Here is a 13,537-nt window from a genome sequence, read left to right on the forward strand (position 1 = left end):
CAGGACAGTGAGCGGAAAGGGCTAAGATGAAATTAAGTCTCAGTTTAACCGAAAGGCTGCTGGAGATGGGGAACAGAGGAAGGGGGGCTGAAAATCAGGGGTGGTGGCCAGCCAGTGTGACACTGGAAATGAGGTCATGGATGCTGGCAGCTGAGAGAAGGAAGCTAAGTTCACGAGGAAAGAGGGGGCAGAGAGGCTGAGGTGTTGGAAGGATGGTCCGAAGGGATGTCTGGTTTTCCAACAACGTGGACAGGCACAGCATGGAGAAACTGGCAGTGAGCTCCACGCTAGAAGATTCCGAGGAACAAGCAGCAATGACCCAGGAATCTGTAGGAACACAGCACAGGGCGTAACACAGGCCATCTCCTGAGGGTGCCAGCTTCAAAGCTGGGAGTTTTAGCAGAGGAGCAAAAAGCATGGATGCCTACCCCACAGCCAGGCTCACTGCGGGGAGGAGTGGGGGGCAGAAAATGACCCCCTCCAGAGAGGAAAGCTGCACCTCAAGGGCAGGCCAGCAGCGCTCTGCAATATTAGTCAGTACCTCAAAGAAGCTGGAAATGAGCTCCTGGAGCAAACTATGTATGTGAATTAATCCACGGTTCATAAAAGGGAGGAGGGAGACTCAGAATAACATTTGTGTGGCAGAGAATAAACACGTTTATCATATTTTTAAAAATGTAAGAGTGCACTCTCTCTGCTCTACCCACTGCAACTGAAGTCAATACCTACCAACAAAACAATATTCACTTAAAATAAAACCCTGCAAAAGACAGGAAGCATGTCTTTTCTTAAACAATTATCTCAACGCCCAGGATAAGTGAAGATCTCTTAATAATGGAGGTTATGATTATACTTTTGTATTAAAATCTACCACAATAATTCTATCACTTCCTGTGCTTGAAAATTAGAATTGTGATGGCTTTTTTTGTAGGAAATTATAACCGCCACACAATCACTGCACTTTTAAAAACTAACAAGGCCAGAACGTAAGAAAAAAAATACAAGAAAATCCTCTTCGTCAGCTCATTAATCACCAGCGTTTTCAAAAGGACACAAGAAACACAGTGAACATTAGGTTAACATACATCATGAGTTCCCGAGCGTATTTCCTTAATCTCACTACTTCCTAATTCCCAGTGCAATTCAATGGAGGCCCAAAAGAACGATGATATTCACCACAGGATTTCCCCATAGCACTTCCCCAGATGTTTTACTGCTCACACTGTCCCTACTTTTTTTTTTTTTTTAACTAGAGAGGGAGGCGGGTATGATGACACACTGTTTCTGTTCATAAGAAGGGAAAATAGCAATTATCAGCTTTTGCCTGGACCCTTTGAAAGCTTAATAATGGTTTTAAAGGTGCCCTGCTAAATTGTTTCCAAATACTTCCCTCTTTAAAACATAAAACGACCAAAACTTCATTATCGTTGGGAAAAAATGTTTACAAAACGTTAATTCCTATAGTCACGTGTCCGTGTATAAGAAGTATCTTGAATTTTTTTACCAAAAAAAAAAAAAAAAAAAAAAAAAGATGTCTATGAGTCAAATAGGCAAACGATGCCTGGTGCCAGCATGAAACCTGAAGCTAACGCGAGGTACAGTCCCACCTCTCCCTCCACCCGGCGGGACCCCCCTAACGAGTGACCATCACCCCAGCCTGACTGCCGTCTCCACACCCACGGACGGCAGGCCTGCAGCTCCTAGACAGCTGCTTCAGGGGAAGCCCAGAAAGTTCTGGGTGCCAAGCCACTGCCACTGGGCACAATTACTAAAGACGAACCACACTTGGTACCTCAGATTAAGGCAGATCAAGCTACTCTCCCAGATGCATTTTGAAAAATACTAAAAATACTTATCTCCATATGGAACAATAAGGCTTTCAAAACACAGTCCTAAACACATACACTGAATGAACTGCTCCCTCAGGCCACCAGGACAGAAGATGCACTGTGCTGTGGACAGTTTCACAAAGCCATGCTGTGGACTGCTCTACAGGACACTTAGAGCTGTGCAGCCCCCTTTGCTCCCCACAAAACAAACAAACAAACAAACAAACAAGACTCTCAAATAAGTCCAGGAAACCGCTACCTGAGCAAAAAGTAAAAGAATTATTTCAAAGCACAAAACCCAAGAGGTTTTAATATGCTAACCTGCACTGTGAATTTCCAAGGAGCTGCAGGATGTCGGATAAGTTCCCTTTGCCTGGTGGCATCAGTAGGGCGCTGTCACCTCTGTCATGCCTTTGGCATCTTCTGGACAGATTATGAGTCAATTCACAGAAGCAACCACCAACTCTCCACAGTGCACAATAACATGCACAAGAACTCCGTACATAACTAAATTTGGGTCCTTCGTTTTAGTCGGCACTCCTTTTCCCTTCACTACGTTTTCATCAAAGCCATCAACACGAAGTATAAGAACAATAAAACACAGCTAAGGCCAAATAACAAATGCGATGAGAAAAATAATGGGAAGATTCTGGGCCCAGCCATGATTCAAACTAGGAAAACAGCCCAAAGAAAGCCAAACGACCTTTTCCATTTCATTCGCCTACGCTCGCTCTACCTAAGTGCCATTATCAAGGAAAAAAAAACACCGCCAAAGATTTTCCAATATCCTAATTATCTTTCGACCAGGCGCACTATTATCTATTCCCAAAAGGGCCTATATTAAGAAAACCCTACAGAGAATACCTCCCAACCTGCAGAGTTCACCCATTCTTGGGAGAAATGAGGAGATCCCTCCTTGCTGTGGCCTCCTCCCTTGTATGGAGCATAGATAGCATTACACAGAGCAGATGCGTTCTCTCAAAAATACACACGCACCGTTCCTGAATGTCCATGAAGACTTTTAGTTGGACAGATTTGCTTGTTCCTTGAAAACCTAAAGCGTTCTCAGCTAACGTAGGCAGAGAAAAGTGTTCCGCATGAGAACAAAAATAAGAGAAGAGACAAGGCCAATTATCCCCATCCCAAATAAACACTGCGCCAAAAGATTCCAAGATGGCTGCAGGGGCAAAATCACCATTGCCAGGCATCCATATGTCGGTGCAGTGAATTACAGAAGTATAGTCGTGCCAAAAGGATACCTATACAGTACTTAAAAACAGATTAAAAAGCAAATTAAAAGAAATTAAAAGCAAACATAAAAGAAGGCGGTAAGTGAAATTCTAATAATTTGCAAATTCATGACTGTACAACCACAATTCTGTACTTTACAGAAATTAGGATTCAACGCACTTAGGATGATAAAGGTTTGAAATTGGGGACAAAAGGACCCTACCGCCTCCCCTGAACACACTTCTTAAAAAATCAGTGACCTCCACTCAACATTTGTACTTCAAAACTTCATACTTTACGATGAACCTTCTAGAAAACTACAGTCTCATTTGGGGATGACAATCATTTTTGTTTTTTAATTTCAAACCTACAATAAAGTGGAGATGTTCACTTCATCTTAACTAGAAACCTCAATGGCATTTTGAAAATCTCAGGTGTTTGTTATTAACATCAAATAAGACTGGAGATACCGTGTGACAAACGTCAGCTTTCTCTTTGTGTAGCTCCCCATTTTATCAATGACATATACTGTATTCCAGGCTAGGAAAAAAAATAACATCATTCATGAGCCAAAACTGAACAGAAAGACTACTTTTTGTGGGCAAAAACTGAAATAAAAGATAGGACAATGATTTTTCATTGCTACCCTTCTCACCAAAATTAAAGAAAAAGTAAAGTTGAGCTTAACTTAGAGAAATGCCATCCTCAAAAGAGATACTGTGCATAACTGTACAACATAAGTAAATCATGATGATAATACATTCCCAGCATTCCATTCCTGCCAGGTTAAATTTCTTCATGACGTTTAATACTAAAATCTATTGAAGTGTTGTCTACAGACATATTTACCCTGCTTGGGCGCTATCTGAACAAAATACATTATCAAGAGAGAATGTATTTTTCTCCAAATGTCAAATTTTATTACAGTCAACAGATAAAAATATAAAAAGGTCACTTCCCTAGAGACAAATAAATACCACAAGGATTTTAAAATTACTTCATTCTGACACCAAATTCCACAAACAGTAGAGACAGCCACATTTTGATTAGGAACGTGAAAAATTCAGTGTTACTCACAAGAATAGTTCCATAACTGAAAAGGAACTCTTCTGTTACAACTTGAGGTCGAAACACCTGTGTGATGAGAGTTTCCACAGATTAAATCCTGAAAGCCACGTATAAGAAACCAAAATGAAAATATTTTGTCTGAGTTGATATTTCTAGGCTCCAGCTTACCTAGACAGGAGTCACATTTCTATTATTTTTTTCCTAATAAAATAGTACCTGAGAAGTTACGAGGTGAAGCACTATAGGCATCAGGGGGAGACACATCTTCAGTTGTTTCGCTTGGACTGTTGATGGGTGTTTACGACCAGAAACATTGGCCAAGGCGTTAAGAATGTCACCTGCAAAGCACATCCGGGATCATTCATGAAGGTCACAGACCATAAATACTTAGGGACCACTGGTCATGGCTGGAACACTAATGGGATTACTACAGTAATTAATCTCTCAATAAAAGAAATGGGTAGGGGCTGTGCTGTTTTCTTCACACATATTGAGATTATAACAGAAAACTGTAGCCTCTGGGGACAGAATGGATATAAGCTTCATCTTTCATCTAGCAATTCTAAGTAAAATTTATATAGTATTGGTTTTATAATGATTTTTCTTCCTTTTTTTTTTTTTTTGTCTTTTCTAAATTTTAACCATGAGCACTTCTTACTTCTGTAAACAGGGAAAGGGTATTTAAAAAATTATATATGAACACGGGCGTATGGGTGGCTCAGTAGAGTGAGTGTCCAACTTCAGTTTAGGTCATGATCTCACAGTTCGTGAGTTTGAGCCCCATGTCAAGCTCTGTGCTGACAGCTCAGAGCCTAGAGCCTGCTTCAAATTCTGTGTCTCCTTCTCTCTCTGCCTTTCCTCTGCTCATGCTCTGTGTCTCTCTCTTTCAAAAAAAATAAACATTAAAAAAATCTTTTTAATTATAAGAGAGCAGATTATAGCTTGCAATTTTATTTATTTATTTATTTTTTTTAATTTTTTTTCAACGTTTTTATTTATTTATGGGACAGACAGAGACAGAGCATGAACGGGGGAGGGGCAGAGAGAGAGGGAGACACAGAATCGGAAACAGGCTCCAGGCTCCGAGCCATCAGCCCAGAGCCTGACGCGGGGCTCGAACTCACGGACCGTGAGATCGTGACCTGGCTGAAGTCGGACACTTAACCGACTGCGCCACCCAGGCGCCCCTATAGCTTGCAATTTTAAATAATAAAATAGCATGAAAGTAAAAAAGATCAATTCCTAAAACTTCTCATTGGATGAAAAGTCCAATAATAAAACTTACACTGTGGACATCTGAATCTTAGCATCACACCCTAAAACAGGATGAGTCTGGCACTAAGCAAGTCAACTACCAATCGACCACACTGTAGCCTTCGGGTTAAACTTTAAAAGGTTATAATCCAGGGGCGCCTGGGTGGCGCAGTCGGTTAAGCGTCCGACTTCGGCCAGGTCACGATCTCGCGGTCCGTGAGTTCGAGCCCCGTGTCGGGCTCTGGGCTGATGGCTCAGAGCCTGGAGCCTGTTTCCGATTCTGTGTCTCCCTCTCTCTCTGCCCCTCCCCCGTTCATGCTCTGTCTCTCTCTGTCCCAAAAAAAATAAATAAACGTTGAAAAAAAAAAATTTTTTTAAATAAAAAAAAAAAGGTTATAATCCAAAAAATATTTGAAATGTTCTATTTTCTGTCATTAACAACCAAAAAAATCTCTCAAAGTATTAGTAAGGAGCAAAAAGATACCATTAATCAGCCATAAAGGTATTTTCATTATTCTGATTTAATACTCTGAATTTCTGAGTATATTCTACCATAAGGAACTGGATCAAATTTAACATTTTAAACATTTCTGGTTTATAGCTACATCTGCTGGAAAAGCATGGAATGAAATTTAAGCTAAATGTACACATTCCTTAGATTACTTTTAATTTCTCCAAATAACAATGAAATAACAGATCAGCCAGAAAAAAAAAAAAACATCTTTTGCAAATTAATATTATTTAAAGCTTTTCAAACCAAAGAAATTTTCAAACTTTGAATTTTAATATCAAAATTCTTTAATATTAAATGCTAATCCTTATGCATTTTTAAATTCTCTTAAGGGTAAATAAATGTGTGGCTGTGACCCGAAAGAAAAAAATCTTTTCTTCAGAATTAGGCAGAAGGAAATCTTGAGAAAGTCACCTAAAACAAAAGGCCCAAACCCAATTTTAAGCTCTGACAATCTTTTTCTCGTGTTTATTTTCTAAAATTGCCAGTTTACCACAGATGACACCTCAACGTAACCTTTAGCCTGCTCGTTGCCTCAGTCATGTCGCTGATGTAAAATAATTGTAAAAACAGATAAAGCAAATCCTGAGTTCAAATCTTGAAACTACACATTCAAGAAACGGTGTCACTGTGCTTTCCTGTGTTAAGTGAGAAACAAGAAGAAAAAAGAGGCGAGGCCTAAAAGCCCAAGCGCAGGAAGGGAAGCGTCAAGGGGCCTGAGGAGAATTTACCCAGGATCCGCGGCAGCTCATGCACAATGTGACGGATGAGAAGGTCCAGGCACTTGGACAGGTATTCATTGCTGCTTTGCAGGTCCTTGCCTGGAGTGGTCTTTCTGCTGTCTCTCTCGATGTACATCACCAGTCTACATACAGGGAAGTGCAAAAGATTACCTCTCATGATAAAACAGTTGATAGCATCCGTCTGAAAACGTCGCCAAGGCAAATGTTTCCAGGGGGCACAGTCCCCGTCATGCTGACATTTAGATTTTAGCAATTTGTCAGGTACCGTCTGTTTTTTGCCTTAGAAAAATCTACACATTTACAAGGAAAGAAAACAAGGCAACTCTGAATATATCTGCCAATGTATTACCAAACAATGCCCTCATTTCATTTAGCCTTGGCCCATGAGAAAGAAACCACATTCTCCAGATGACGGATGAAAGGCTGAAAAAGGCGTCTGGGCAGAAGAACGCTCTTGGAGTTTCAAAGGTTCAAAGTAGAACCACAAGTTGTCTGCGCTCGTGTTGGTCATTAGTACTAAACTTGCTTGGGACCTCAGGCAAGTCACATGAATTCCAGCTCCTTCACTAAATTGTGTACATGAATCCAAAGAAAGATTTTCATTTCAACACTGGGTGATACAGAGAACAGACACTACATCTAAACATCTGGCTTTCACATGTCCCTTTGTCCCCTAGTTTTAGGATATCTAAAACGAGACTTCCGCAACCCACTGGCATTCAGTAGACGTCAATCTCTGACCAACTGTGCCTAGCCCAGACCCACGGAACATATTGGGCCATCACTCTAGATATTGAGGGTGTGGTTAGAAACTTATAGGCTCATGTTTCATCCCGTTTGCTGGACCCACCAGGCACCTTCCCAAGTGCCCATTCCCCTCAACTCTCAAAAGGGCGGCGAGTTCACAGGCTGCATCATATGAAAGCTTCTTTACATCTCCCGATGCCAACATCCCTCTTCCCAGCTCCGCTGTCCCTACCCTCTCACCCAACTTCTACTTCCCAGAGAAAACTTCCTACCAACTCCTACTGTCAACTGGGAAGAAGTGGTTTTGCACAAAACGCTTAAAAGTATACTGATATCTTAACACTTAGCATTTACGTGGCCCTCTTTGTAGATTTAGTCATGCTTTTGTCTTTCTGCTATTATCTGGAGCGTCACCAAATCACAAGTTTATTTCCATCCACCAGTTAGTATCCCCCGCTCGAGTCACTGATTACAGTGCCGGCCACACTCTAACAAATAGATGGCATTAGTCAAAATGAAGGAAAAATACTGTTAAGTCAGCAAAAATGTATCAATACTACTTAAAGAATTCAGAGCACATAACTGCTCGATGATGAGTAAACCACAGAAACCAGAGGTTAAGTGGAAGCTAAGAGCTTCACGACACGTGACACGATGACTTGGGGCAGCCCGTCAGCCAGCCAGGAGCTCCCAGCGACAGGCAGCACAACACGTTATCACTGGGGCCGGGTGCTTCCAAGACGAGAGCAGCAACTCCAAGAACTTCTTGATTAGTCGGCACTACTCCCTCAGCCCAATCTAGGAAGCAGGACCTGAAAATACTAGACACACAGAAACTCATCTTCCTTTTCTGCTTTCCAAGATGGGTTGCCTGACAGACACCTCCCTGCCCAGCCTCACCATCTGTCGAACAGCTTTTCCAAAGGGAAAGAGTATAGCGTCTCCTCCAAGATGAGTACTTCAAACACACCCTCTAACCATTATCTGCTCTTGATCCTACTTGCGTGTTCTTCCACTGTGATAGTTTCTCGACTTCGGGGAAACGTCTCTTAATTGACTCCATGACATCTTCTCCCGATCCATCGGCCTTTTCTTTTCTTCTCTTACTTCCTGCTTTATTATCTCCCATCATCTACCATTTCATTACACCCTTGCCCCTTTTCTTCTCTTTGCACCCATCTAGCCAAAAGAAGTCTGCATGAATCCAATGATTTGCTTTCTGGATGCCTGCAGAGAAGGCTGCTAAAACTCAACACCACCATAAACGCGTGACACCAAGAATGAACGGCCCAGAGCAGTACCAAAATCTGACTGTATTTCATCGGTCAATGTATTCCCAGTCTGTTTTCAAAAGTTTCTTCTCTTCAAACCCCCAAGTGCCCACCCTCTCATGAGAGCAAACAGAAAGCATCATGAAGGAACTCTCCTTCCAAGTTCTCAACATGCGTACCTGTTATGTATCCCGCCCTCGACACATTTCCTTCCGTCACAGCGGTGGACCAGTAACTCCTTCCCTTCCACCTTCTCAGAACCTTATAACTGACAATTACTCGTTTTCCCTTTTATATATGTACTCTCTCCCATTTAACAAAACACTGTTCGTGTTCTTCTAGCAAATTCCTCATTGTCTCTCTCCTTCCCATCTCATCAAAACTCTCAAAAGAGGGGTGCCTGGGTGGCTCAGTCAGTTAGGTATACAGCTCTTGATTTCACCTCGGGCTCTGTGCTGGGCTTGGAGCCTGCTTAAATCTCTCGTCCTCTCCCTCTGCCCCTCTCCCACTCACATCTGTGCACACATGCTCTCGAAAGAAAGAGAGAGAGAGAGAGAGAGAGAGAGAGAGAGAGAGAGAGAGAGAGGAGGGAGGGAGGGAAACAAACAAGTCTTGAAAGAGAAATCTATACCTAGCACCCTCCACAGTTCCTCCTACTTGCTCCTCAACCCACCCCAGTCTGACTCATACCTATCACTCACTTCAAGGCCACTGACAACCTCCATGACATCGAATCCAGCAGGTACCGGTCAGCAACGTTCAATACTGTTGCCATGCCTCTTACTCCTCTGTATGACACCAAACATTTCTAGTTTCCTTCTTCAGCCTCTTTAGTTGGTCCCTCTCTGTGGCTTTTGTCCTAAATACTCAAGTTTATCAAGACTCAGTTCTAGGTCCACTGCTCTTTTCTTCCTACCATTTGACCCATGCCATCTCATCTCCACCAATGATTTGATTTCCCACTATATACACAGATGTTTCCCAATTATGTATCTGCAGCCCAAATCTGGTCTCTAAGCTACAGGTCTATATATATTCCACTGCTGACTCGACATCTACTTTTGTCTGTCTCAAAGGTATTTCAAAATCTACATATCCCAGCGAAACACAATTATCATCCCAACAAACATGGTTGTCTTTCAGAGTATAATATCCCATTATACAGTATCACTCCCAACGCTACCAAACCAGAAACCTTAGACTCATCCTTACACATCACCTCCCTTTCTCTTACTTCTCACACGAAGTCAATCGTTAAATGCTCCCCAAATCAAGTGCAAGCTTCCATACTCCCTTCTCCTCAACTACAACAGCCTCCAAGCTAGTGTACGTCCTACTCTTGTCATTCTAACCCTTACACACCCTGTATCTATGTGGATCTTGTCCACTGAGTTGTCCCTGTGCTTAAAATCTCCATGTCTTTAACATGTAAGTTCTTAAAACTCCCTACCAAGACCTTCAAGGCCTCCAGAGTCTGGCCCCCAACTACACCTCCTGCTTTGGCTTGCTATCTTCCCCTCCGGTTAAACTTCCCGCTCCCCTTCCCTAGCAACAAGATATCGCGTCTCTAACTACAGGACGCTTCTCTTCATTCCTTGCCAGTCAACTCCTACACAGATTTCATCACTCACTGTACTGATGACCTTCTTAAATTCAACCTCTCAATGATACAGTCTCATAGAACAGAATACATTAAAGCCCTTACCCAAGAGCAATTTTATAATCGATTTTTGGTTATCCTTTGTCTTCTAATATTATTTATTGTCAAGTTGGCCAACATATAGTGTATACAGTCTGCTCTTGGTTTTGGGGAGTAGATTCCCATGATTCATCACTTACATATGATACCCAGTGCTCATCCCAACAAATGCCCTCCTCAATGCCCATCACCCATTTTCCCCTTTCCCGCACCACCACCCCCCCACCCCGCATTGACCCTCAGTTTGTTCTCTGTATTTAAAGAGTCTCTTATGGTTTTTGCTTCCCTCCCTCTCTGTTTGTAACTATTTTTTTCCCATTCCCTTCCCCTATGGTCTTCTGTTAAGTTTCTCAAGTACCACATCCCATGAGTGAAAACATATGATATCTGTTTTTCTCTGACTGCTTTACTTCACTTAGCATTACACCCTCCAGTTCTATCCACGTTGCTGCAAATGGCAAGATTTCATTCTTTCTCATTGCCAATTAGTATTCCATTGTATATATAAACCACATCTTCTTTATCCATTCATCAGTCAATGGATTCAGGCTCTTTCCTTAATTTGGCTATTGTTGAAAGGGCTGCTATAAACATTGGGGTGCATGTGCCCCTATGAATCAGCACTCCTGTATCCTTTGGATAGACTCCTAGTACTGCTATTACTGGGTCGTACGGTAGTTCTATTTTTAATTTTTTGAGGAACCTCCACACCATTTTCCAGAGAAGCTGCACCGGTTTGCATTCCTACCAACAGTGCAAGAGGATTCCAGTTTCTCCACATCCTTGCCAGCATCTGTTGTTTCCTGAGTTGTTCATTTTGGCCACTCTGACAAGCATGAGGTGGTATCTCAATATGGTTTTCATTTGTATTTCCCTGATGATGACTGATGTTGAGCATCTCTTCATGTGTCTGTTGGCCATCTGGATGTCTTCTCTGGAAAAGGGTCTAGTCATGTCTTCTGATTATCTGATAATATTTGTCATTCAGGAAATTTAAGAGTACCTAAGAGCAAAAACTATGTCTGATTTTGCTCACCATATCTTTCGACTCATGAGCACAGTTCCTGACATGAAATAAGTGTTGAATAAATATTAGCTCGCTAGACGTATATTGCTTTGAAACTGCTGTGAATGCTTCTGCGTTGGTCTCCCAAGGTACAGGTCCAAGAGCTGCTGAGGTACACACATAAGAGTGGAACCACGAACATTCCACTATCGCGTCACTGCCCAACTGCTTCCTAATGTGTTCCCAACAACCAGGTAGCAGTTCCTTCCAAGTTACAAGCTCATTGGTAGCTACCAGTATCAGATTTCATCTTTACTCATCTACATCTTGTGGTCCTCATTTGAATTTTCACCATTGTTAATATGGTAAGCATATTTTTTTTGTTTGTTCATATTCCTCTTTCATGAAATACCTGGTTCAGTTTGGGGTGGTTTTTTTTTTTTTTTCCGGTTTTCGATCTTTTGTTAGTGACTCATAGGCATTATTTATGTGGTCTAGATCTTTCCTTTTCCCCTTCTTTTTGTCTTTCACATTGAAGTCCTCAATTCATTGGAAATTGACTATTATATGGATTGGGAAGGAATCTAAATCCATTATTCTTCCAGGTAGATAACCACTTGCCTGGCACTATGGACTAAAAAGGTACTTCCAAAACTAAGTGTGAAAAAGGAAGGGTAAAAGAACAAATATATGGCAAAATCTGATCAAAAAGCAGTTGATCCCTAGATTACCTCCTCTTCCCAGTGAATCTAGGTGACTGCCACTGAACTTGCACCCAGGCACACATTGAAGTCTGGAGATTTATTCTCTAGAGAAAGTAAAACAGAAAGTTTCTAGACTGGGAGAAAGAAACCACCATCAAAGTGCAAATAGGGGGAAACTAAGTGAATCCCCACCGGGGCTTCCAGCCCCCTTGCCCAGCAGGCCCCCAAGATCCTGGCAGCCAGGTTCCTGCCCTCCAGCCGACGACTAGAATGCCCTTTAGCAAAACTGGCCCAAGACAAACATACTGGAGATATTAATGTTAAAGTTCACGTTAAAAATGCCTGTACAGATGACCTTAGGATGAAACTCAAAGTCAACAAAATTCATCCATGCACTGATAAATTCTAGAACAGGTTGTCATTCCTTCAACTCTTAATCGTAACCAGACCAAACATTACCACTTATCCACAGGCATGGTTTTGCTTGACATTATATTTGGTGATATTCATCCATGCTCTTTTTCAGTGCTGTATAGTATCCCAGTGTATGGGTATACCACAGTGTATTCATTATTGATGGATGCTGAGGCTGTTTCCATTTATGAATAATGCTAAGCATACCTTATGCTTGGTACATGTAAACATTTCTGTTGGGTATGTACTTGCCAGTGAAATTACTGGATCACAAAGCATTCTTAGATTTAGTTTAGTAGACACTGCTGATGATCAGTTTTCCAAAGTGATTATTAAGACAATTTACATTCCAACAGGCAGATATAAAAATCCCAATTGCTCTACATTTTTGCTAAAATCTGCATTATCAGGCTTTTTCATTACATATACCCACCATTCTGGTGGGTATCCATTGGTATGTTATCACAATCAAATGGAATTTTCCTGATGACTAATAAGGCTATGCATCTTTTTGTGTGTTAAATGGCCGCTTGGAGAGAACTTTGTCAACTGCCTGTTCAAGTCTTGTGCTCATCTTTCTACTGAGTTATCAGCTTTCAGTTCTTTAGATGTTCTAATTAAAAGCCCACCGCTGGGGCGCCTGGGTGGCGCAGTCGGTTAAGCGTCCGACTTCAGCCAGGTCACGATCTCGCAGTCCGTGAGTTCGAGCCCCGCATCGGGCTCTGGGCTGATGGCTCAGAGCCTGGGGCCTGTTTCCGATTCTGTGTCTCCCTCTCTTTCTGCCCCTCCCCTGTTCATGCTCTGTCTCTCTCTGTCCCAAAAATAAATAAACGTTGAAAAAAAAAAATTTAAAAGCCCACCGTTGATTATCTGTGTGACAAATACCTTCCTGTATTATCTTGTTACTCTCTTAATGATGCCTTTTGATGAACAGAAGTTCCTAATTTTAAGGGGATCCAATATATCAACATTTTCCTTTATGATAGTGCTTTTGTGTCCTGTTAAAAAAAATCTTGGTCTACTCCAAGGTCATGAAGATATTTTTATTTGTTACCTACTGG

At 41.7% G+C, this 13,537-nt stretch overlaps 1 protein-coding gene across 7 annotated transcripts in view; it reads right to left on the reverse strand.

Moving 5' to 3' along the window:
* The window catches only part of ULK4 (unc-51 like kinase 4), a 583,293-nt gene that overhangs the window by 379,482 nt on the left and 190,274 nt on the right, over window positions 1–13,537 (reverse strand). For all 7 annotated transcript variants that reach the window (XM_086720525.1, XM_086720521.1, XM_086720524.1 and 4 more), the window contains 3 exons: window positions 6,624–6,757; window positions 4,344–4,465; window positions 4,137–4,193 (listed from right to left, as the gene is read on the reverse strand). In XM_086720525.1, coding sequence (XP_086576651.1) covers window positions 4,137–4,193; window positions 4,344–4,465; window positions 6,624–6,757 — 313 coding nt within the window. The remainder of the gene's footprint in view (window positions 1–4,136; window positions 4,194–4,343; window positions 4,466–6,623; window positions 6,758–13,537) is intronic.

Source organism: Puma concolor, chromosome C2 (genome assembly GCF_028749965.1).
Source record: "Puma concolor isolate L17-30 chromosome C2, mPumCon1.1.hap2, whole genome shotgun sequence".
Lineage (NCBI taxonomy): Eukaryota > Metazoa > Chordata > Mammalia > Carnivora > Felidae > Puma > Puma concolor.